This window comes from Phascolarctos cinereus, unplaced genomic scaffold (assembly GCF_003287225.1).
Source record: "Phascolarctos cinereus isolate Bilbo 61053 unplaced genomic scaffold, phaCin_HiC Scaffold_2;HRSCAF=192, whole genome shotgun sequence".
Taxonomy (NCBI): domain Eukaryota; kingdom Metazoa; phylum Chordata; class Mammalia; order Diprotodontia; family Phascolarctidae; genus Phascolarctos; species Phascolarctos cinereus.
Window position 1 is genome coordinate 42,730,550 of NW_027555625.1, and position 25,948 is coordinate 42,756,497.

At 40.5% G+C, this 25,948-nt stretch overlaps 1 protein-coding gene across 1 annotated transcript in view; it reads left to right on the forward strand.

Moving 5' to 3' along the window:
- HYDIN (HYDIN axonemal central pair apparatus protein) overlaps nt 1-25,948 on the forward strand; it is a 464,226-nt gene that overhangs the window by 144,172 nt on the left and 294,106 nt on the right. Inside the window, 2 exon segments of the mRNA XM_078149348.1 lie at nt 1,260-1,461; nt 18,540-18,723. Of these exon segments, the coding sequence (XP_078005474.1) occupies nt 1,260-1,461; nt 18,540-18,723 (386 nt within the window).

The window sequence follows — 25,948 nt, forward strand, 5'->3', positions numbered from 1 at the left end:
CAGACTTTTAAAAAATCATGGTTCTCATAATGTCCATCATTTTCCAGATCAGTTGATTTTTATGTCAGATATCTTATTTTCTTCTTTTTTTTACTCTTTTGATTTTGGTCTAATATTTCTTGCCATGACTTGGAGTCATTGATTTATATTTGACCTATTTTAATTTTCAGTCTTTTACTTGGGTAATGTTTATCATTTTTGTATTCTAATATAATTTTCTTCTAGAGGTTTAATTTAATTTTTTGATAGCTTGCCTCACTTGTTCTAGGTATTTGTGTAGTCCTTGTGGAACATCTATTTCATCCTTTGAGTCTCAGGCTGCAGCTGTGTGGAGTAACTTCATCCTTTTCAGGCTGAATTTTGAAGATCCCTAGATCTTGCAAATATATACTGCTCAGTATCTTTTTCGACTTGGTGCCAGAGTACCCTGCCATGCTTTTGGGTGGGAGGTTGGTCTTACTTGGTCTCAGCTAGGGTCTTGTGGTTTCCTGAGCTGGCCCCCTGGTCTTTGAGCTTCATAGTGCTGAAGGGCTTTAGGGCCCTTTGTGGTGTCCCATATCCCGCATATTTCAAGGGCCAGAGACCTTGAAATATGTGAGATTTCCTGGTCTGAATGTTACATGCCACATTGGTTGCTCATGCTCTTGAGGCTTCCAAGGTTTTCTCCTATGGATTTCCAACCTCCCTGGTGATTTCTGACCATCCCAAGGCTCTCTTGGGGGAGCCTTTTTCTTTTTCAAGCTGCATGAGTCTTTGGCCTGGCTCTAGTCATGCTAGGAGATTGCCAGCTAGTTTGTCTGCACTGGCTTTGTTGGCAGTAGTTTTTCCTATTGTTTCTGCATTTCTGGGGTAGAAGTCACTTACTGTAATTACTCGTTGGTTGTTTCGATTGTTCTTCAGCCTGATGCTGATGACAAGTCTTTGCTGAAATAGGTTTGTGGGAGGTGGGCATTCTGCCTTTATTCAGACAACGACCTTGGCTGGAAGTCTTCCTAGGGTTTTGTCCAGGGTATCCACCACCCTTGGAATGTTCTTCCTCTTTATTTCTGCCTTGTGTAAAATCCTGCTCCCTCCAAGTCTCAGCTTGAATGCTGACTCCTTCAAGGGGCCTTTCCTGATTCTTCTAGTTGTTAGCCTCATCCCCAATAATTTTACATTTATTTTGTGTATATCTTGTTTTGACAGAACTTGTCTATACATGTGCTAATTGATTGATAGAAATAAAAACCAATTCATGCTTGTCTTTTGCTTCCTCCTAGGGGAAAAGGTTTGTGTGAGCTTGTATGGAGCTGGTGCAGATATGAATATTAGACTGGACAAGAATTCCTTGATCATTGAGAAGACCTTTATATCTCTGTCCAGTCAGAGAAATATAATCATTCACAACCGAAGTAATATCATTGCACATTTCCAGTGGAAGGTATATGCTACCCAAGAAGAAGAGGATAAAGAAAAAGCTAGGTTTGTAAGAAAAATCCATTTCAATAATGTAATATGAGGGAATGGAAAGTTTGGTCATTTTGGACAATTAACTTACATTTCTTATTCATGAATAATAAGGTTAGAACCAATTCATCAAAGGAGACATTTTAGAATACTCACTAGTTGGTTTGATGAAAGTTTCTTCTTTGGACCTGCTTTTCTAACAACAAGAATCTAGAATAACACATTATCTGTCTTCAGTTGTTACTGATCTTAACAGTCATGGCATCATAGGATTTAGATATGGAAGAAGCCTTAGAGATCTAGTCCATTCCTTCACCCCATTTTACGTATGAGGAAACTGAGGCTCCAGAAAGGAAAATTATTTGCCTGAGATCCCACAGGTAGTAAACAGCAAATTCTAGTGTTGAGTCTTCTCTCTCCAAAACCACTCAATCATGCTGCCCTTCCATTTAATTTAGCCAAAATTTATGGTGTCTCATGCATGCCTGGTGCTAGGATAGGTGCCACAACTTCGGTTTAAGTACGAGACATATTCATTCTTTTAAAAAAAGTTTTGTTGATGCTTATTGGGTTTCATATCATATTAATATCTAGATATACCCCTGCCCCGTCCCCACCTGTACCCCCATACTCTCTCTGTAAAACCTTAGAACAAAGGAACAAAATAATTAAATACAAACACATCTTTTTTCCCCCCTTTTTTCTTTTTTCTTTTTTTACCAAGGCAATTGGGGTTAAGTGACTTGCCCAGGGTCACATAGCTAGTAAGTGTCAAGTGTCTGGTCTGAGATGGGATTTGAATTCAGGTCTTCCTTACTCCAGGGCACTCTATTCACAGCGCCACCTAGCTGCCCCTAACACAACCACATCTTACAGGGCATACAACATTCCATACTAATGAACCTGTCTTGCCTTCCCTACCCCTCCTCCATTGCATTTTCAATTTCTTTTCTAGGGCCAAGATTGCAGACATATTAATTTGTCACTATTATTTCCAAATTAACCTTTGTGTCTTTGTTGTTTTTTCTGTTCCCCAAAAAGCTAATCAGATTTTATACTTATTTTCATAAAAAAAATGATTGAGACAATGATCAGTTAAGAAATATTCAATGATTGAATATTTCAAGATCCTAGAAATTTGTTGCTTTCATCTATCAAGCTACAGTACCATATCTCTCCTTCACTAGACTTAAAACTATCATCCTACATGTCTCTTCTTCTTTTTAACCCAAATTCCTCAAAAAAGCTGTCTTTACCTGCTGTCTCCACTTCTCCTGACATGCCATTCTCAACCCCTTGCAATCTGGCTTCTGACATCACTCAGCTAAAACTTTTCTATCCCAAGTCAATGCTCTCTTAATTGCCAGACCTGATAGCAGTTTCTCAGTCTTCATCCTTCTCAACCTATCTGTTGTGTTTGACACTGTTAACCACCATCTCTCTTCCTGAGAACTCTCTCCACTTTGGGTTTTTGTGACACTACATTCTCCTAGTTCTTCTCTGTCTGACCACATCTTCTCAGTCACCTTTGCTAGCTCATATGACTCTGTCTTAAACCTCTTCTCTTTTCCTTTGACACACATGCCATTTTTTTGGCATTTATCCTCTATTGCCTGTTCTTACTTCCATCTATATGTCTTTTTAAAGTACAAGTTGACTGGTAAGTTTCATGTGCATCACTAAAAATCTTCTTTTCCTCCTTATTAGAGTTTTTCTTTAGGCCATTGGAATTCCATCCTGTGAGCTTCCCATCCTTCCTTGTTAGCTCCCTCACACTGTTTTAGAATGTAGGATTCTACCTGTCCTTGCTCTGATTCCTTTGAAATCTGCTTTCCCAAAATCTAGGATGCACAGCATACTATGCCTGTTCTAAATGAATGATATCTGTATAATGTATTTAGGGTTATAACTACTACAAGCAAAATTTCATCATATAAATTGTGCCATTTTCAATGAGTAGTCTCTCACACTGACACAAGTTCTTTGCTTCCAGTTGAGTGGAATTTTTCTCTATTCTGAATTCCAAGATAAATTGTACCTTATTTATAAGTTTCCCACAATTTCCATCCCAGCAAGTAGCTCTTTCCTTTTGGTGAGAATCAGATATAGAATAGAATTTCTCTTTTTTTGTTGCTTCCCTTTTGAGGTATGAAGTAATCATTAAGGCAAGTTAAGAGAGTATTAGCAGCTCTGCCTTTGGAGGTGATAGCAGTCCAACAGATGTCTGCATAACTGAAGTTCCTCATCACTACTATCCCATTCTTCCGTGGCAGTCTAGTGATTGATTATACAATATCCTCTTTTGTTTCTTTTTTCTGTCCAAATGGTCTACAGTATACTGTAATGACAATATCATTTTGACTTCTGTTTGTCCCCATTGATCTTCACTCAAGTGCTCTCCACCATGCTTTGCAGCTTTGGTACCTAGATTTCCTCACATGACCATACTTTCTCAATAAGCCAAGACTACCCTAACCTCCTTTACTTTTGTTTTCTTTTTTTAAGTATACTCATCTGGAGCATATTCTAGTCATGGATCTTATATCACTAATCTTCAGTAATACCTGTGAAGTCAAATCTGCCTTATTTTGTGCATTTTTGTATAGACAACCAAGGCCGTGCATTTTATACTAGCTTCTTTCTTGGATTTATTTCCTGTGAAATTTTAAGTGTCCATTGCTACTTTTTGTTGCACAGGTATTTTTTCTTTGACACAGGCATAGTCTTATGTGTACCCTAGATTTTGGAAGAATGGATTACAAAGGAATCAGAGCAAGGATAGGTAGGGTTGTGTGGCCTGACACATTATAGGGGACATGAGTCCAGAAATGAAGAAAAGCTCACAAGTACTGTGTTACCTAGCTTGGCAGATACACATTGGTAGTTTCCCCCTCTCCTTGTCTCCCTTCCTTTTCAGTTTAAATCTCTTTTGATTTTGTACAGTTTCAAAGAAAATTGTCTCTCATAGAAAGAAAAAGTATGTTCTTAGCCTCTATTGAGAATTCCATCCCTGTCCAGAAGCCTGTCATTCCTATAGTTTAAGCTATGTTCCAGAAATCCATATCTCATTTTCAGATACAATCTTCTTAACAAGTTGTTCACTTTCCAAATCTGCCTTTCTCTTGAACCTAATAAATTTTAATAGATACATGTATTTCAATATACAAAGAACAAGAAAGAAGATTTTATAAAAAACTGTAAACTTCAGTTATATGCTTTTAAAAGGAAATATAGACACAAATGTAAAAACATTTAACAAAATAGTAAAAAATTGCTCTATTTGTGTCCATTTTTATACTTTCTACTGTCTTCTGTGCAATTAAAACATTTTATTGAAGCTTTTGTTGCATATTTATCACTAAACCACCTCCCCAAATAGAAACCTTCTCTTGTAATAAATATGTATAGTCAAGCAAAAAAAATTAACATGATGGGCCTGAGAATGCATTATTATGTCCCTGTAGTGCACTAAATTTCTATTTTATTAGTCTGGATTTTTTATGTTTTTGGAAACATTCATCCATTTCATTTGAATTACCAGTTTTGTTGACCTGTGATTGAGTAAAATAATTTCTAACAATTTCCTTTACAAGTGTTGCGCATTTCGGGGGATTTGGGTAATTTGGTTTTCCTCTCTTTTTAAAAAATATCGAATTAACAGTTTTGTTTAATTAGTATTTTTAAAAAAAATAACTCCTGGTTTCACTCACCAATTCATTGTTTTTTGTTTTTGTTTATCTCTGCTGTGTTGGAATTTTGTATGTGTGTGTATGTGTTTTTATTTATTGCTTTACTAGTTTTTTTTTCATTGATATGTCTTTCTTTTGATAATAAATGTGTATAGGGATATAAGTGTTCCATTTGAAACTGCTTTCAGTCAATCAGTTGATAAACAAGCATTCTTTAAAATGCCTTTTATGTACCAGACACTGTGCTAACTCCTGGCGATAGAAGTTAAGGCATTCTTACCCTCAAAGAATTTGCATTCTATTAGTGGAGACATGTAACACATGTAGGTAAATTCAAAACAGATGCAAGGTGATTGGAGGGATCAGGAAAGAATTTATGTAGAAGATGATGCCTGATCTCAATCTTGAAGGTTACTAGGAATTCCAAGAAAGGAAGGTAAAGGAATACATTTCAAGAAAGAGAAAAGGGCATGGAAGTGGGAAATAGAGTACTATGCATTAGCATCAGTAAGAAGGCCAATGGACTGGCTCTTCATTTCTTTTGTTGTGAACTTGGGTCTAATAAGAACCACATTTTTCATTACCCTTTAGATTATCAGCCGTAAAAGGAACTTTATCGATGGACTTATTGTTGCTGGAATCAGATGAAGAATACTCTTTCTCTGTCCCACACATTACAATTGCAGCAATTATACCGTTAAATTCACAAACTAAAAGTTTACCAATGGATGAGTTGTGTGAGATATTTCTTATGAGTTCTAAAACATGTTCATAGAAGTCTCTCAGACATTTTATCAGTAATGTTTTAGTACTGATGCTATATTATTATAGCACCAAACTATAAATTCTGAAAATCTGAAAAACCATACAAATAAAAAATAAATTAGTAAAATAGTGGAAACTACAGGCAAAGATAATTTTTTTATTTTTCTCTATGAATACATTATTCTCAAAGTTTTATGCATTTTTGATGGATTTTTCTAACACTCCAAAGAGAACATACTAATATGGGCAAAAAAATAACCCAAAAGAAATAAATGTGGAGCATTCCCTTTTATTTACAACATAAAGTCATGACTTTTTCTATCTTTATTATCCATGTTCCTTAGTATCTTAAGGACTTTTCATATAGTGAAAAGAAGGATATGTGTGGTCTTATTAAATGTGTCAAATGATTAATATGCTTAAATACATTAAACCTTTATAGTTTATACTTTTGTTATAAATTAAAGGTGATTTTCAAGTGTCTTAATTTTTTTTCCCATTAATTGATACACTTGGTCCTCCTAGTTTAACTCCATATAAATATTTGTGTTTCAAGTGTGTTTTTTGTAAACAAAATATTGGAGTCTACTTTTAATGTATGTGGGGGGAGTTGTTTTTTGTTTTTGTTTTTGTTTTGTTTAGTTTTTGCTGCTGTCCTCCATTTTATGGGTAGTTCATTCCATTCATATTAATGGTTATGACTGAGAATTTATTTTTCCTTCCATCATATTTTATTATAATCTCCCCCTCTTTGCCCTCTCTCTTCTCTCTTTATAAAGAAAAAAAGAAGGTGGGAAAAGGAAGGAAATGAAATCAGCACAAGTAGTCTATAACTGTAGTAATGTGTTCCTATTCCTCTGCTCTTTCTCTCTTTACCCAGTCTGGACCCAGGTCACAGCTTCTTACCCTTTCTTTTTTCCTTTTAATAGTCCTCCCTTTATGATTAGCCCTTTATTGTTGGAATGTATTTGTTGGCATTCCCTCCTCACCTCTACCCTTCCTCTTAAATCTCTTTCTTTCCTCTCTCTGTCCCGATCCATTTCTGGAGTTGTTATTCTCCTCTTTTCTTTACCACCCATTCAATACCTCAATAGCTCTATGCCAGTTTCCATTCTCTCATTACTCACTTATCTTGTCTTACTATTTTCTTCTCCTCAATTTTTTTTGCCTTTCAACTTATCTCCTCCTTCCTCCACTTGAATCCATTCCCTTCTCCTCAAGTTCTCCTCCCCTAATACTTTTCCTTTAGCTTGATTCCTTCTTCATCTTTAGCTCTAGTCCTTTTCCTCCTTCAAATCTATCCCTCATTTCCCTAATAACCTTTCTCATCTTGCATCCTTCTATTTCACCTTCTCTTCTTTCAAATCCTCATCAGGTTCTCTGAATTTCTCTTTATATTCAGTCTTTGACTTTCTTCATTTTTCCAAAATCCTTCTTCCAGAACCTTCCCAATTCCTTTTTCTCCTTCCATAGCCTTCTCCTACCTGCTGGAAGCAGACTCAGTTATCTATAAAATTAAGATATTGGATTAGGTGATCTTCAAAACTCCTTCTAGTTCTAGATATTATGACTCTATGATTGATAGAAGTGCTTTGTTTTTTTTTTCTTTTTTTATTTTAACATGTTTTTTAAAACTTTGAGTTCCAAATTGTCTCCTTTCCTCCCTCCCTACCCACCCTCATTGAAAAGGCAAGCATCTCAATACAGATTTATCGATGTGTACTCATGCAAAACATTTCCATGGTACTCCTGTTGGGAAAAACTAAGTATATTTCCTATCCTATCCTATCCTACCCCCAATTTATTCTATTCTCTCTTTTGACTCTCCTCAGAAGTGTTTGCTTCTGATTATCCTCTCCTCGAATATGCCATTCCCTCTATCCACCCCCTGCTCTCTTGTCCCCCTTCCCCCTTATTTTCCTGCAGGCTAAAATAGATTTCCATACCCCATTGTGTATGTTATTCCCTCCTTAGGCCAAATCCTATGAGAATAAGATTCACTCATTCCCTCTCACCTTCCCCCATTTCCCTTCCACTATAAAAGCCTTTTCTTGTCTGTTTCATGTGAGATAATTTATCCCATTCTACTTCTCCCTTTCTCCTTTTCCCAGTATAATCCTCTTACCCCTTAATTTTATTTTCCAGATATCACCCCTTCATCTTCAACTCACCCTCTGCCCCCTATCTATCTATCTATCTATCTATCTATCTATCTATCTATCTATCTATCTATCCAAATATATAATTTTTTCCCTCCCACTACCCTAATACTGACAAAGGACTCATGAGTCACAAATATCATCTTTCCCTGCAGGAATGTAAACAGTTCAACCTTAATAAGTCTCTTATGATTTCTCTTTCCTGTTTACCTCTCCATGTTTCACTTGAGTCTTGTATTTGAAAGTCAAATTTTATATTCAGCTCTGCTCTTTTCCTCAGGAATGCTTAGAAATTCTCTATTTCATTGAATAGCCATTTTTTATTCTGAAGGATTATGTTCAGTTATGCTGATTCTTGGTTATAGTCCTATCTCCTTTGCTCTCTGGAATATCATACTCCATGCCCTCTGGTCCTTTAATGTAGAAGCTGATAAATCTTGTGTTATCCTGATTGTGTTTCCACAATACTTGAATTGTTTCTTTCTGGCTGCCTGCCTGCAGTATTTCTCCTTGACCTGGGAATTCTGGAATTTGGCTACAATATTTCTAGAAGTTTTCCTTTGGGGATCTCTTTCAGGAAAAGGTCGGTGGATTCTGTCAATTTGTATTTTGCCCTCTGGTTCTAAAATATCAGGGCTGTTTTCCTTGATAATTTCTTGAAAGATGATGTCTAGGCTGTTTTTTTGATCGTGGCTTTCAGATAGTCCAATAATTTTTAAGTTCTCTTTCCTGGATCTATTTTCCAAGTCAGTTGTTTTTCCAATGAGATATTTCACATTTTCTTCTATTTTTTCATCTTTTGATTTGTTACAGTGCTTGATTTCTCAAAAGTCACTAGCTTCCAATTTCTCCGTTCTAAATTTTAAGGAAGTATTTTCTTCAGTAAGCTTTTGGACTTCTTTTTCCATTTGGCCAATTTTGCCTTTTAGGGCATTCTTCTCCTCATTGGCTTTTTGGACCTCTTTTGCCATTTGTGTTAGGCTATTTTTTAAGTGTTATTTTCTTCAGTATTTTTTTGGGTCTCCTTTAGCAAGCTGTTGACTTGTTTTCACGATTTTCTTGCATCACCCTCAGTTTTTCCTCTACCTCTCTTACTTGCTTCTCAAAATCCTTTTTTGAGCGCTTCCATGGCCTGGGACCAATTCATATTTTTGTTGGAGGCTTTGGATGTAGGATCTTTAGCTTTATTGTCTTCTTCTGGTTGTATGTTTTGATCTTGTCACCAAAGTAAGATAATATAGTCTGACTCTTTTTGTGCTCCTTGCTCATGATCCCAGCCAATTACTTGAGTTATAAATTCTTTGTTAAGGTAAGGGTCTGTTTCCAGTATGGAGAATGTACTGTCCCAAGCTTCAGGGGTTTTGTGCAGCTGTTTTCAGAGATACTTCTAGGGACCTGCAAATTTTCAGTTCTTCCAAGGTGCTATGATCAAGGGCAACGTGTTTACTCCTTTCCTGGCCTGTGCTTTTGTGACTACAAGCACTCTTTTCTGTCTTGGAACTGTGAGGAGAATTTCCTTATCACAGCTACTACAAGCTCCATCGTGTCAGTGCTCTTCCTTGCCCAACGACCGCCACCCAGGACTGTGACCCAGATCCAAGCACGGGCAAAGCAAGAGATTCCTCCACCAGCAGAGAGATCTCTGCAATCCCCCTCTGATCAGCCACTCAATTCTCGGCTGGAAGCTCAGAAGGCACCTACCACCTCAGGGCCGTGCTTGGAGACTGGAGCTGAGACCACCATGCTACTCTCTCTCACCACAGAAATAGACTTTTCCCACTGACTTTCTAAGTTCTCTTTGACATTCGTGGGTTGAAAAGTCTGGAAACCACCTCAGCTGCCCGCAATTCAGTCCTCTGAGGCCTGCTCCAGGTTCACTGTGTCCTGTGCTCCCACACCGCACTGTGCTCCTCTCTCAGCCCAGCACAATATACCTTTCTGATCAACCATCCAGGTTGTCTTGGGCTCGAAATTTGTTTCACTTTGCCTTTTTGTGGGTTCTGCTGCTTTAGAATTTGTTTACAGCCATTTTTTATAGGTATTTGGAGGGGTTTGGGGGAGAGCTCAAGCAAGTCACTGCTTTTACTCTGCCATCTTGGCTCAGCAGAAGTGCTTTGTTTAGAGGGGAAATAGTAGCATTTGGTCTAGTAAACCAGATAGTCTATATAGATTCCAAAGTTGAATATCCCAAGTATAAACTCTTCCACAATGGGAGAGGTACACACTGTTGAAGGGCTAATAGTATAAGAAATAGCCTGACATTATGGACGTCTTTATTCTTCACCTTTTAGAGATAGTGGAGAACACTATCCATATGGAAAAGTACAAAGATGACAGCATTGGCTAAGATAATTTCAACAACAAATGAATGAAATTTCCCTATTTTTTCTTTCTCTGTCTTCTAATCACATTTGTATTCTCTCTTTTTTTCTTCAATTTCCTTTTTTCTCATTGCCTTTCTGTCTGTATATTGTCCCCTCTGTTTTTTCTTATTTGCTTTCTTTTGTGGTGGGGCACTAAGGAGATTATGTATGTAAAAGTTTATATAGCTATGATGATATTGCCTGACTTTACAAGCTAGGGTCATGGATTTATTTAATTTTTTTTATAGCTTTGTACTGATGGACAGTGGGAGAATTCCACACAAGTATACTAATTCTATTGTAATTATTGTAGTTTAAAGTAGTTTGATGATAAGCTTTTGGCTTCCATCTTTGAAAGTAAAGGAATACTGTAAATCCCATCATTAGAGCATGATCCTTACTCTTTACAGGGCCCATTGGAGAAAGCAGATAATTCACTGGTTATCCTTCATTCATGCTTCATGATTGGTCCACTTTATTTTCCAGTTATGCACTTCTCTGTTCACATCTTTTATATAGCTTCTCTATCCCTTTCTCCACTGGTACTATGTTGCAGCCTGCCAATGCCTACCACACACCTTTCCATTGTCCTTCAGGTGATATGGAACTTTAATTCCTCAGATACTGTGGCACTCCATGACCCACAGAAATACAGTCTTGCCAGAAGAATATTTATCTTCTCTTCTCCCCTTCATGAGAAGTTCCCCTTATGTAATGGTGCCATTTTTCCACCAGGCTCCTTGTAGTATCTCAAAGCTGCCTTTCCTTGGTGTATCTAATTTGTCCTGGGCTCCTTATCCAGATACTGGAAGCAGCTGCTGCTGTCTGGCCTGCCATCTGATGTTCATACGGTCCTCCTCCAGTTAAGATGGAGGTGGAGATGGATGACCAAACCTGACTTCAAGGCTGGGCTTTTCTCCTCCTCCCCAAGTGATTCTTTCTCAAGGCAATCTCTGGGACTGGCTCTTTCCTTTCTGCTTCCAGATGTTCAAATCTCTGGTTTACTGTGTTATAGATGACCCACAGGGCACAACCAAGTTTCTTTAACTAATCCAAATGCATTTTCTCGCTAGTGTTACTATAGTTCATCTAATAGTTTTTAAAGACTTCTAAATTAATCAAAGACTTTTTGGACTTTGATTCAGAAGAGATGTTTGGGGCTTATTCATACTTAGTTCCCACCTCTGATTGATTGTTCTCAGTCATATCAAGACATCATTTTGTCACCTACTTTAAGTGGGGTAGGGAGAAGAAAAGGATGTCTTTTACTTGGATATAGAGAAGCACTTTTATAGAGAAGGGTCCTAATAAATCTCTTACCAGAGAGATTATGTCACAGCATAAAGGCTCAGAGGAACATACAAAAACTAAAAGACCATCTTATTCATATGTCCCCTCACCTCACCAATTATTTTTTTGGAGGGGAGGCAATTGGGGTTAAGTTACTTGCCCAGTGACACAGCCAGTAAGTATCTGAGGCTAGATTTGAACTCAGGTCCTATTGACTTCAGGTCTGGTGTTCTATCCATTGCACCACCCAGCTGCCCCACACCAATTAATTTTTTAGGATTTTAAAAAACTCCCTTGCCCAATTTTCATGTTCAATAAATAATTTTTTAAAAGAAGTTTTCATGTAAATTCTGTATAGTACTATATGTATACTATTGTGTAGTATACAGCTACTCTGAGTGATAGTTTTCATTTGTCCCACTGTGCTATGCAAGGTGGTAACCATTGTCCATACTGCCCTAGGCAGTAGTTCCAGACTGCCAATGAAAGAGAATAGCAAAATGCTAGAACCAGGACAAAATGTGGGATGATAAAAATTGAAATCAATGTCTTATCTATCCCTCATTGCTCTCTCCCTCAAAAGAGGAGGGTTATGCAAGCAGATACCTAGGAGAAGTGCTCATCTTCTGCCACTCTAAATAAGTCAAGAGAGTAAAAACTTTGTGAGGTAGGTGCCATCATCATACCATTTTACAGATGAGGAAACTGAGGCACAGAAAGGTTAAGTGACTTGCCCAGGGTCACACAGCTAGTAAATGTCTGAGGCAGGATTCAAATTCAGGTCTTTCTGACTGCAAGTCCTTCCCTTAATCTACTGTACCACCAAGCTGTCTACTTAAATAAGATAGGTTCTGTGCATCTTCTGGAGCCAATAATACCCTCCTATTCTGACAATTCTTTCAATGCTCAAACTGCTAAGGATATTTTCTTATTTGCCAGGCAAATAAAAATGTTACCTGGGGGTAGGGTGGGGGGAAATGATTGACAGAGGTTTTAGAGCAAGTAAATTATGGCAAGAGCATTCCAAAGAGGAAGGAAGAGGATAATGAAGTATCATGGGAAACTGCTACTATGGGCTAAGCATCAGGGAGAGATCTAGAAAGGATTCCGTTAAGCCTTAGAGGAGTGCCAGAGGGAGGAGGGAATCGATGGTTGCTTGCCTAATTTCTAATGGTAAAGAACAGACGAGCATATTAATAACCAGGGAAGGGTGAGGGGCTTAGCTTTTAAAGCAGTCTTTCTAGGAACCACTCTGAACAGTCTGAAATGACATGAAAACAGGAACCTCCTGCAGCAATGAGCAGGAGCGTGTTAGAGAAAGCTTATCTTGTCCTAACTGACGCCCATAGGGAGCAGCAGCCTGGTGTCTTCCAAGATCATAATTGGGCTTAAAGGATCCCAGGCAGAGGCATGTGTCGAAAAGGGCAAGAATGAGGTGCCAATGCCTGGTAAACAAGCTCCCTGAATGGCAAAGATGTTGTTAGTTTGCAAGGCAGAAAATCTTGAAACCAGTCAGCTAACCAACATCTAAAAGATAAATCGTAACCTGTTGGAGTGAGATTGTTTAGGCAGACCTCTGCAAGGGCAGGGCAGTTCTCTGCTGGAGTACAGAGGGAGGGTTGAGTTAGAAGGAGAAGGAGGATGAACGAACAAGCAAACAGACAAAAACTGAGCTCCGGACAAAAAAAAAGGCACCAAGAGGCAGAGACAATGGGGAAAGCCTGCTACTGAGGCAGTGGAAATTACTATGAGGTCAGGAAGCAAGATCATGGGGAGTGGTAGGGAGCCGACCATCTGTCTGATGCGGCTCAGCTCTTCAAAGCTTTGGTCAGTCAATCAACAAGCATTTATTAAGCACCTACTACGTGCCAGGCACTGCTCTCATGGATTTAATTCCCATCTCTATGCCCATGAATCTCAAATCTACCTATCCTGCCCCATGCTCTCTGCTGTGTCTCGCATCTACAACCTTTGAGCCATCTCGCACTGGATGTCCAGTAGACATTTTAAACTCAACATGTCCAAAACCAACTTCATCATCATTTCTCTTCCCACCTTCCCTATTACTGTAGAGGGCAACACCATTTTCCCATCTCTCAGGCTCACATCCTAGGAGTCATCCAGGACTCCTCACTATCTCTCACCATTCCCCATCCCATATCCAGTATGTTGCCAAGCCCTATTGATTTCACCTTTGCAACATCCCTTTAATGCATCTCCTTTCTTCTGATAGTGCCACCACTTTGGTACAGGCCCTCTTCGCTTCACATCTGGACTATTGCAATAACTCCTAGGGGGTTCTGCCTGACTCCAGTCTCTCTCTACTCTAATCCATCCTCCATTTGACCCACTAAATTACTTTTTCTGAAGCACATACCTGACCACAGCATCCTCCTACTCAATAAATTACATTCCCCCCAGTCACCTCCAGGATCAGATCTTCTGTTTAACATTCAAAGCCCTTCATAAGCCCTCTCCTGCCTTTCCAATCTTCTTATACCTTAGGAAATAAGGTATGCATTCCATGGACTCTTTGATCCAATGACACTAGCCTCTTAGCTGTGCCCTGAACAAGACAAGATGCTCCATCTCTTGGCTCTGGGCATTCTCTTTGGCAGCCACCCATGCCTGGGATGCCCTCTTCTTCATCTCTATCTACTGGATTCTCTGGCTTCCTTTAATTTCCAATTAAAATCCCATCTTCTACAGGAAGATTTTCCCATCCCCTCTGAATTCTAGCACCTTTCCTCTGTTAGTAATTTCCTAATCATTCTGTATATAGCTTATTTGTACTTATGTTTGCTTGTTGTCTCCTTCATTAGACTTTGAGTTCCTTGAGGGCAGGGACTGCCTTTTGTCTCTTTTGTATCCCTAGCTCATGCCTAGCACTGGTGCTTAATGAATGTTTATTGATTGATTGATAAACAAATGGAAATTGAGTTGGGGATAGGCTCATTACTACTACTACTACTACTACTACTACTACTACTACTACTACTACTACTACTACTACTACTACATATTTTTATAGAACTTTAAGATTTATAAATGCTTTACATGTATTATCTTATTTAAGTACTAGGTATATCTTGATGCTCACTTTTCAATTCCACCTACCAATTCAACAAAAGTTTGTGTTGAAATTCATTTAGTAAATGTCCTTCTTACCTGATGTTAATCAGCTGTTCTGGAAATCTAAATGGAAAGAGTCAATCAGTTAACAAGCATTTATTAGGTGTCTATTCTGTGCCAGGCACTCTGACTAATAGGCTCCAGGGATACAAGGAAAAGCAATGCCCTGCCCTCACACAGCTAACATTGGCATGAGGGAGACAACATGTGAACAACTACTGAGCACAGATGAGAGGCTCTGTAAGTGACCAGTGCTCTGGACTAGGTTCCGGACCTAGTTTTCATAGCTAGGAGTCACATCACCTGAACACCAGGAAAGTGAGACTGCAAAGTGTGATCAGTTACCATGAGACAATGAAAGTGGAGAGACCCGTTGATAAGACTTAAGGGGAGGTTGTTTTAGTCTAAAGGAATCTTCCAGGGAGCATGTTGTGGGGGGACTTTGGGAAGCAACATCTAATAGAAGGGACACTCAGGAAAAAGAGACCTTCTGGCTTCGAGTGTCATTTAGACTTGTTAGCATGCCTGGCTGAGACAGAGTCCAGAGTGCTCCTCCCCCATGGCCCGTATTAGACACCTGGGAGAGAGTGTGAATTCAATTTGCTGAGACTGAGACATACTGAAGGGAGATCAGTGGTAGCAGCAATGCAGAGCAATGCAGTTGTCTTCAACTCCTCAGTGGAAGAAGGAGAAAGAAGCCTATGACAAGCCACTGCATTTGCTGGGAGATGATGAAGTAGACCTATGCAGCTACAGAGAATAGTCCACACCTTCTGGGGTCTGGGGAGAGTTGCACGAAGTTTAGAGCAGTGCAGACCAGCAAGGGGGCAAGTGAATGATTGGAAACAGCCAGAGGAACTGAGGGGGAGAGCCCTGATGGAGAAGAAGAACCTCCATTCACCCCTCCACAAGCCCTGCCCTAGCCAGGGCAATATTGGACACAGCCCCAGGGAAGATGACTGCTTGCTGGTGGGCATTGCTTTATGCTGTAGGTACCAACCAGAGTCCTACTATTTTTTGCTAACCCCTTTCTTCACAATAAAGATATAAAAAGTGCAGAAGCATGCCTCATAAAAAGATAGGCTTGATTATCTCTCTGTCCTTTGAAGCAAGGCCACATGGACTTCCTAATTCCTAGCTTGAAAAAGAGAGAGACAGACTGAGAAGGGACAAATCAGTTTAGAATCAATGTCAATGGTCAAGTTATCTCTTCAACCCAGCTACATGGTTCACTGGGGCCTGTTTGTTCTGGCAGAAGTTGTCAGTGGGGATGATGCTGATCTTTTCTAAGGGATAGGTCAGTTCAGACTGAACAAAGTTCAGTCCTGTTCACAATGGAAAGCTGCCTCCTTCAATTGAGCACTGGTCTTGTTGGGGTCTTCTTGTTCTGGAAAGAACTGAGTTGGAGGAAAAAGTGAGTTGTCATGCCTTGCCTTCTAAGGCAGATAACTTGATGTTAGCCAATGCTGATGATACTGGGAGTCCATCAGTCAATAAGTATTATGCTATGCATTGTGCTAAGCACTAGAGATGCAAGTACCTGCAAAAAGACAGTTCCTGCCCTCAGAGAGTTCTAATGGGACAAGGAAACACATGGAAGGGGAATCAAAGAGGGGGAAATAAGGTATCTGCATTGGGCATGGTGGCTAAGTCTAGAGAATAAGGGATGGCTGATCTGAAGCCCTTCCCTAAAATGGAGGTTCTAGAAAAAGCTCTCCAAAGGGAGGAAGCGCCTACAGGAACAGTCAAGAAGCTGCTGAGGCATGGCGGCATAGTCCAGAGCATGACGTGAGGGGTGACTGGTCTGGGGGCCAAGAATATTTCCCAGGATGGCTAGGCCAAGCATACACGTTCCTAACAATACTGGTCTTCAAATACCTAAAGAGACATGTGGAAGAGGGAACAGATGTGCTTTGTATTTTTCCAGAGGCCAAAATGACCCCTGTGCACAAATTATAGGGAGACAAGTTTCAACTCAGTATAAGGGAGGAGCCTTTGGATCATTAGAGCTGTACCTAAATAGAGTGACCTGCCTTATACTATAGAGAGCTCCCTGTACCTGGAAGGAGTCAAGCAGAGTCTGGATGGCCTGCCAGAGATCGCGTGGAAGGGATTTAGTGGGAGGTTTGTCAGATGATGTCCTTCTAAGTTGCCTTTCTACATCCTGGAATTCTAAGTTTCTGTGCTGCTAAGAGAAAAAAGAAAGGCTTTGGAAAGTTTATGTTCTCCTAGTCACGTAGATCTGGGGGATTGAGAAGGCTGGTCAAAAGTGTTTGTAAGATGGTATTTTTATGATCATATATATTTTCGCTAAATACAATCAGACTATTACATATACTGGAGACATCATTTGTTAAGAGAAAACCCCACGGTTTACCTCTCTAATTTTTTGGAAGATGAACTTTGAATATCATAGAAAGTCAGAGCTAAACGCATCTTTCATCATTTCAAACTTCACTGGTTTTGTCAGTCAACAAGCATTTATTAAGTGCCTAGGATATGCCAGGTACTGAAGTAAATGCTAGGACATCAGCATGATTGACTTGTGTAAGGGATTAGGAATTTTTTGGGGGGGATGATTGCTTTGTTTTGACTTCATGGCAGTGGTATCACTTTAGTTTTTGCCTTTAAGTTTTAAAGCCCCAAAGATTTCCTATGCACTTAAACATATGGAAAGACATTATTTATTCCAAAGGTTAGTTAATCAACTGTATGACTTCCAAGGCTCCTTTCAGCTTCGAGGTTTCAATACCTTCCCTACGGGAGGACATTAGGCGGCTGCCACCACATTGAGGTTGTCGAATCCTCTCAATAAAAATGTGATTTTCCTACTTCCTACTCATCTAGGACTTTCTTTCTTAAAAATTCAATACTTTAATCGTAAACTGAAGAGCCCCTCCTGGAGAAAGTGTGCTTATTATAAATAATCTGCCTGCTTTGTGTTTCTTTTACATGGGCAGTAGCTCTCACCTAAGTGGCTCTGACATTTTGGAAGGCTTGGTGAGGGAGGGCAAACATTCCTGGGGAGGGCGTGTCTGAGGTGGAGAGGAGATTCAGTTGAATTAAAAAACCAACAGATTTATTGAGTGCCTACCATTGGCACTATGCTGGGTGTTGAGGAAACGAAGGACAAAAATAAAGCAATACTGCCCTCAACAGGCTTACATTCTACTAGAGGACCATGACCTATATATGAACAAGTGAACATAAGATATATAAGAAGTAATTGTGAGAGGGACAGAGTGCTAACAACTGGATGGATCAGGAACGGCTTTACCTCTGAGATTATCTCCAGTTTATCATATGTATGCATGGATGGAAGTGCATATGTATATACATATGTATGTATGTACACACATATACATTCATACTCATATACACACACATATACATCTTTGCCTACATGTATGTATATACATATATAGATGCACATTGATGTGTGTATGCGCATGTATATGTAATATATCTCTCTTGTCTATAGATAGTTATTTGCATGTTGCCTCCCCCATAAGACTGTGAGCTCCTTGAGGGCAGGCACTGGGTTGGTTCATTTTGTTTCTTATTATGGTACCTGCCACACAGTAGGCCCTTCATAAATGTATGTTGACTGACTGATTGAGTGCGGGAAGCGGCCCCTGCGCTGAGGCTGGCCGGGCATTTACTCCTTCTCACTCCTCTCTCCTCTTTGGCTCCAGGCTATGCAGTGACCTCAACAAGAAGGAGGAGGAGAAGACAGAAGCGCTTCTACAGGAGTGCATCCTTGACCCGTCTCTGCGAGAGCACCTCTCTGTCATCTCCCACGCTTTCCGGAACCAGAGGCAGACCGTGCAGGCCAACAATATGCTTTTCTTTGGCAGCATCTTTGTCATCGAGCCAGTAGTAAGTGACACCGACAACGTCAGAGCATTGATAATGTGACCAGTGATGTGTATATAATAACAAGAGCAGGCATGTGTAGGCACGCCTGCTGTGTGCCGAGCAGTGGGCGAAGCTCTTTACCAACATGATCTCATTTGATCCGCACAACAGACCTGGGAGGGAGGTACTTGTGAGTATCCTCATTGGAAGCAAACAGAGGCTGTGACTGTCATAGGGTCACATAGCTAGGAGGCATCTGAAGTGGGATCTGAACTCAGTCTGCCTGACTCCGTGTCTAGCCCTCTATATGCCAGACTACTCAGCTTCCTCCAGCACACATTATTAAGACAGTTAGCTCTGCTAAGTGACCAGTGAGACTAAAAAGTCTGTAGGTTGAATCTTAGCACTCTCAACAGTTTTTGTTGTTGTTCAGTCGTTTTTCAGTCACATCCAACTCTCTGTGACCCCATTTGGGATTTTATTGGCAAAGATACTGGAGTGGTTCACCATTTCCTTCTCCAGCTCGAGTTAAGTGACTTGTCCAGGGTCACCCAGCTAGTAAGTGTCTGAAGCCAGATTTGAACTCAGAAGATGAGTGTTCCTGATTCCAAGCCCGGTGCTCTACCCACTATTCCACCTAGCTATCCCACTTACTATATTATCAGTAAACATTTTCTTAAACCACCTAGTACGTACAGAGTGCCAGGCAAAGTTGCCCAGGGTTTAGGTACTCTCAAGCTGCTTATGATATGGTTGAAGACATAGAACTATACATGAAAAGATAAATAACAATGCAGGCAAAGTGTGTGCTAAATGTGAAATGGTGGTTCCCAATTTTTTTGGTCTCAGCACCCCTTTATACTCTTAAAATTATTGAGGACCCCTCCAAAAGCTTTTGTTTATGTGTGTTATATCTACTCATATGTACTATATTGGAAACTAGAATATCTTAGCATCATTAGTTGTGATTAAGGTTTGATCTTGAAGATCCCATGAAAGGACCCAGGGGATGGTAGGAAGTCCCCAACCACACTTTGAGAGCCTCTGGCAGGATAACAAATGTCCCAGGAATTAGGAGGAAAAAGTGATGACTATGGAACTGGACCCTTGACATAGAGGTCAAGATGTCACCAGGGTGGCACTACCATTTGGCCTCTTAACATCCCTTAACACACCGATATGTGCAGAAGTAGAAGCAATGCTAATGACTACAAAATTGGAAAGACCAGCTGCACCAGACCGAGTATGTTCGGAGGTGGTCTACAATAGAGAGAGGAGGAAACCAAAAGCTTGGTGGGACATGGATGTTGTTATGAACGAAAGAAGATGATGAAGCAAACACTAGTAATTACTGATCAATGAGTCTAGTTTGCCAACTCTACAAGATCTTTATGAATGTTATCTATATACATGCCAAAGGCTTCTTTAGCAATACTAGAGAGAAAGTCCCACGTTTGGCTTTGGAAAGTCCTTATAATAATCATGTCCCTTCCTACCTGAATGATTATTGTACCTGTTCCTCCCCTCCGTGCATTCTATAATCTAGCCTCACTGCCACTCACATGCTGGTCCTCCCAATGTGATGCCCCATCTCCCAACTCCAGGCTTTTGCCCTGGCTCTCCCCCATGTCTAGAACTCTTAGCCTTCTCACCTCTGCCTCCTCTGCTTCCTGCAACACTCAGCTTAATCATCCCTCCACACATGGCCTATTATCTCCTCTCCCCTCCTGCTAGGCCTTCCCTCTAGGATTATATAGTCATGCACACAATGTCTCCCTCACCTCAAGGCATACTCTTTGATCTAGTGACCCTGGCCCCCTGGCTAGTCCATGAACAAGACACTCCACGTCTTGGCTCCCAGCATTTTCTCTGACTGTCCCTCCTGCCTGAAATGCTCTCCCTCCTCCACTCCAAACACTGGCACCCCTGGCTTTCTTTAAGTCCCAAATAAAGTCTCACCTTCCAAAGGAAGCCTTCCTAACACCTCTTAATTCCAGTGCATTCCCTCTCTTGGTTATTAACTATTTATCCTGTATAGGCATATGAGGTGTTCAGGAGGACTAGTGACCTTGGGGTGAGGGCTTGTCAAGCCCACCTTCACCCAGCTCTCACCTGTAGCTCCAAGAAGGTTAGCATGTGCAGCAGTCACACCCTGGAAAAACCGTGTTGGCAGACAGGTTAAACCAGGCTGAAGGTCACTGACAGGCCTCAAGACTGTTGGTAAGTTAGGGGGATGTCTGCTGCAAGCGTGTGAACGCTTCCTTGATCCAATGGGCAGATGAAGACAGTTTGTTCCAACGGCCACGAAGGCAGCTAAAGCAGGCACTGTGGAACACGTAGAGCTTGGTCAGACTTTCAAGACGCCAAGGTCATCCGCCATATCCCAGGCCATCACCAGTCGTCTTGGCTTTTGTCTTGCCACTGGACTTCGACGACTCAGGAACACAATGAGGCTGATAACCGTGTGCAGAGTTGCCATTCATACACAAGTCAAGACATCACCCTCCTGCTGTCATTGGTCCTCTTCAAAAACAAAGGACAAGGGGCAGCTAGGTGGTACAATGGATAGAGCACCGGCCCTGGATTCAGGAGGACCTGAGTTCAAATCCAGCCTCAGACACATAACACTTACTAGCTGTGTGACCCTGGGCAAGTCATTTAATCCCCATTGCTTAGCCCCCCCCAAAAAAAAAATCAAAAACAGGACAAACAACACTTTATCCTTACAGGACTTGCTTCGTATCCATGTGTTTGCGTGTTTCCTCCCCCACTAGACTGTAAGCTTCTTGAGAGCAGGGACTGATTTTTGCCTCTGTTGTGTACTCCCAGTGCTTAGCACAGTGCCTGGCATAGTAGGAGCTTAATAAATGTTTATTGAATTGAATTGAAAATGCTTTTTGAATAGCCAATGTGGCCACCAAAGTGATCTTCCTAAAGTACAGATCTGCTCTTGTCAATCGACTTCTGTGGCTCCCCATTATTTCTAAGATCAAGTATCAGGCCTTTCTAACCTAGCTTCAATCTGCCTTTCCAGCCTCGTTAGATATTACTCCGTGTTCTCTTCAATCTGGCCACGTTGGCTTCTTGCTGCTCCTTACACATGATGTTCCATCTCCCAGCCCAAAACTTTAGCAGAAGTCATTCCTCATGCCTGGAATGCTCTGCCTCCTTGTCTCTGCCGCTAAGAATCTCTCTTTTCCTTTGAAGGTAGTAATTAGCACTTCTGAAGGAGGCTCCTGGAGCCCCTTCTCAGTCCTCCCCCCAAGTTACATTGTTATTCAAGCAGTTAGGTGGTTTTGTTGTGTAGAGCCCTGGGTCTGGAGTCAGGAAGACCCGAGTTTGAATTCTGCTTCAGACACTAGCTGTATGACCTTGGTCAAGTCACTTAACACTGCTGTTTGCCTCAGTAAAATGGGAATAATAATAGCATCTACCTCCCAGGGTTATCGCAAGGATCAAACAAGTTAACATATGTAAAGCACTTTGCAAACCTTAAATGCTATATAAATGCTAGTCATTATTATTTACTTTGTTTATGTTTTCTATGTATTTATATGTGTACATGTTCTCTTCCATGATAGAACGTAAGCTTGTTAAGGCCAGGCACTGTCTCATTTTTGCCTGGCATTATCTTCAGTGCCTTGCATGGTGCCTGACATATACAGTAGCCATTTCTTACATGCTAATTGGGAATCATGAAATTTCTTCCATTTTTTAATGCTTAAATGAACTTTATTTTAATCTTCCTGCTTGATAAATTCTTGTCAATTGACCAACTGATTGATTGACTTGGAGAAGCAAACAATAGCAGAGAAGACATTTTTGGTGGGGGTTAGGGGGAGGTTTGAGCAAGGGGAAGCCAGGAGTGATGGCAGAAGCTACAAAGAATCCCATGAGTCTGCTCTTTGCCTTGTTGGCTATGGACGACCCTAAGTCCATGGATGTTCATGGTAATCCAAAAGAGAATGGGAATCCTGTGGTTAATCAGGATAGGAAGAGAGATAAATAAGATGACCTTGTATCTCCTCTTTTTCTTGGTACTTTCCCATATGAAGCCTCCTTGCCTGAAGTGCTTTTCTTTCAAGTTCTGCATAACATAGATCTGTGAATATCATAATTAAATATTTACAATGACTGACCCTGTAGTTTAGGACTAAAAGATAGAAACTAGATGGAAGAGTGAACACTCCCTTATGACAAGGCATCATTTCAACCAAAAGGAAGCAAAACATTTATTTTTAACAGAGATGGGTGAAAATGGTACTTTTTATAACAAATGAGCTTAATTCTGTTTATGTTTGGTGGAAGAAAATTATTGCTGGGAACAGGAAAAGGTAATCTCCCATTCCCTGAGAAGTCTGTAAATCACTTCTAAGATCAGCAGTGTTTAGGAGATCCATAGTGATTTTCTGTCTCTCTCACACGCTGTTCAGTTTTTCTTTTCATAATAACGTTCATTAGTGACTGTCAGCGATGTTTGTTGAGAGAGGGCATAGGCACAAAACCTTGCTAGTCTTTTCATAAAGATATTTTGCTGAAACCAGCAGAGCAGTTTCAGTTTTGTGAAAACAAAGTGTCATTTATTGCCTTTCTACTCTTTTCCCCCTTCTAAAGAAAGAAAGGAAGAGCACAGCATCTCCATGTAGAATCCACCCTGAACCCAAAGTCCATAAGAATTTCCCATGTATATTACCTGATGCAGATGTCTGACGGAAGGCAATCTACCTGCTTTCACAAGGGGTTTTACCTAATCCAAAAGAATTACATGGTTGGGTTAGCCAGCTAGCAAGGGTTTCTAAGGCGCTTTAAGGTTGGCAAAGCACATTATATGTGTTCCCTAGTCTAATTGAAACAAGTACATTATATGTAGGTTATATTTTCTGATGAATTAGGTAAACCACGAGTAGACAGCATTTATACTTCCTGATTCCATACTTTCTCAAATTTGTGTCTTTGGTGAGAATGATGGGCAAGATAAAAAGCAAATGACACAGAATTAAGGCTGTACAGAAGGCCTGGGCTCTTACCCTGTTTCTTCTACTTCCAACTTCTGTGACTTTGAGCAACCCACTTCCCTTCCCTACATCACAGTTGTCTTAACTATAAAATGAGGAGGTTAAATTAGATGTTCAAAATTTGAGAGATAAGAAAGGAATTAAGAGAATAGCCAAAGTCAATGGGAAACATAATTTCTTGGAACTCTCAGTCATCTTGGGTCACCATGCATATAATAAGTCATCATGAAAATAATTGGAATGTGTGTGTCCCCATATGTTACCAAGGAGAAGAAGATAGAGATGTTCTTTGAAGATCTTGGTGAGAACCTCTAAGTTCAATAACATTGTACTTTCAAGGATTTCAATGCAAAGATGGGCAGTGGAAGCTATTAGATGATTAAATGTCAGCTGTGTTTTAATCCTAGAACGTGGAAATCAATCTTATGATCCCTTCCAGCTGGTTTCTAATGAAGATTATGATTCCTTTGAGAAGTCATCCCGTAGATTATTGGCCTGGATTCCTAACTCTGGAGATGTTAGTTCTAATCAACTTTTTTTTAAGATGAATTTTATTTATTATCTTTATATAGCTGACTCTCAAGTCTGTATATTGGGTCCTGGTCTCTCCCCTGAACTCTCGTTACACATCTTCAACTACAGATTGGCAGTTTCTTACTCGATTTCCAGTTGACATCTCAAACCCATCATGTCCTAGACAGAACACCTCTCTTCCTCCCACTCTGCCCCCAACTCTCCCCTCTTCTGAACTTCCCTTTCTCTGTTGAGGGCACTGCCATCTTTCTGCCCACTCAGGTCCATGACCTCAGAGTCCTTTTTAACTCCTCATTCTCCCTCACCTCCCCCACACCCAATTAGTTGCCAAATCTCATCATTTTTACCTTCACAAGGTCTCTTCCATCCATTCCCTTTTCCCTGTTCACACAACCATCCCCCTCAATGAGGATGGCATCACCTCTCACCAGGACTACTGCAATAGCCTCCTAATTGGTTTCTCTGCTTCAAGTTTTGTCTCACTCCAATTCACAACACAGATCTAACCCTCTCATTCTCCTACTTGATAAGCTCCAATGTTTATCTATTGCTATTAGAACCAAGTGTAAATGCCTATGTTTGGCTTCTAGAGCCCTTCATAATGTGGCCCTGACCTACCTCTCCAGCCTCATTATACATCCCTCTTCCCCTTTTCTTACTTTGCAGTCCCGCCAGACTTGCCTTCTTGCTATTCCTCACCCATGACACTCCATATTGCTTCTCCATCCCTTTGCCCTGGCAGACTCACAAGCTAGAAGGTACTCCCTCCTTACTGCTACTTCTTAGACTTCCCTGTTCGCTACCAGAGGCAGTTCAAGGACCAGCATCCTCTTCTACACAGAGCTTTTCCTGATCCCCCCAGCCATCAGTGCTCTCACTCCCAAATTCTTTATATTGAGTTTTTATGTATTTTGTCAATTCTTATGCACATCTGTGTTGTTCCCCCAATAGAATATAAGCTCCTTGAGGTCTTTTGTTTCTGGCTTTGGACACCTGGCACCCAGCACAGTGCCTGGCACATGATAGGTAATTAACCAGTGTGTGTTGCTTAATTGAGAAGATGTAGCAAAATTTTGGACCATTAATCATTTGGCATGCTGTGAATGAAAATGTAAAGATGAGTATAATGATGCTTACTGAAATAGGTTCCAGCTCATTGAAGGAAATCAGCAACAGCAGCATTGGGTCATTCCTCCTCTTGTGAGCAGGTGTCACTGCTGACAAAGAAAGCTCCATGAGGAATTCAAGAACCATAAGGTTAATTTCACTAAGCATTCAAAATGGAGACAACCATCTTAATGACCATGTAAGGAATAGCAACGCTGTGTATGAAGTCATCCCAGCCTAGAAAAGGCACAATGTCTTTTAGAGGACAGCACAAACATAGTTCGATTTATTTTCCCAAACAGACGTTACCTGTCAGCTCAGCCCAGCTCCAGGAGGAGCCCAGGTGGCTACTAAGGGACCAAGATCAAGCTTTTTGTGGTAAAAATTTTCCAGCCTCCTGCACTATTAGCCATGAGTCACATTGCAAACATGTGGGAGCTGACTCTTCAGAAATGGAAACCCAAAAGGGGAAGGGAGGACAAAGGTTTGTTGTTGGCTTATTGTCCTTGATAAGTCGCAGCTGTCTTGTCATGATGTTTTAGCTATTTTTCAGCCTTCCTTTATTAGTGCTGCACCCTTCATACTCTTCC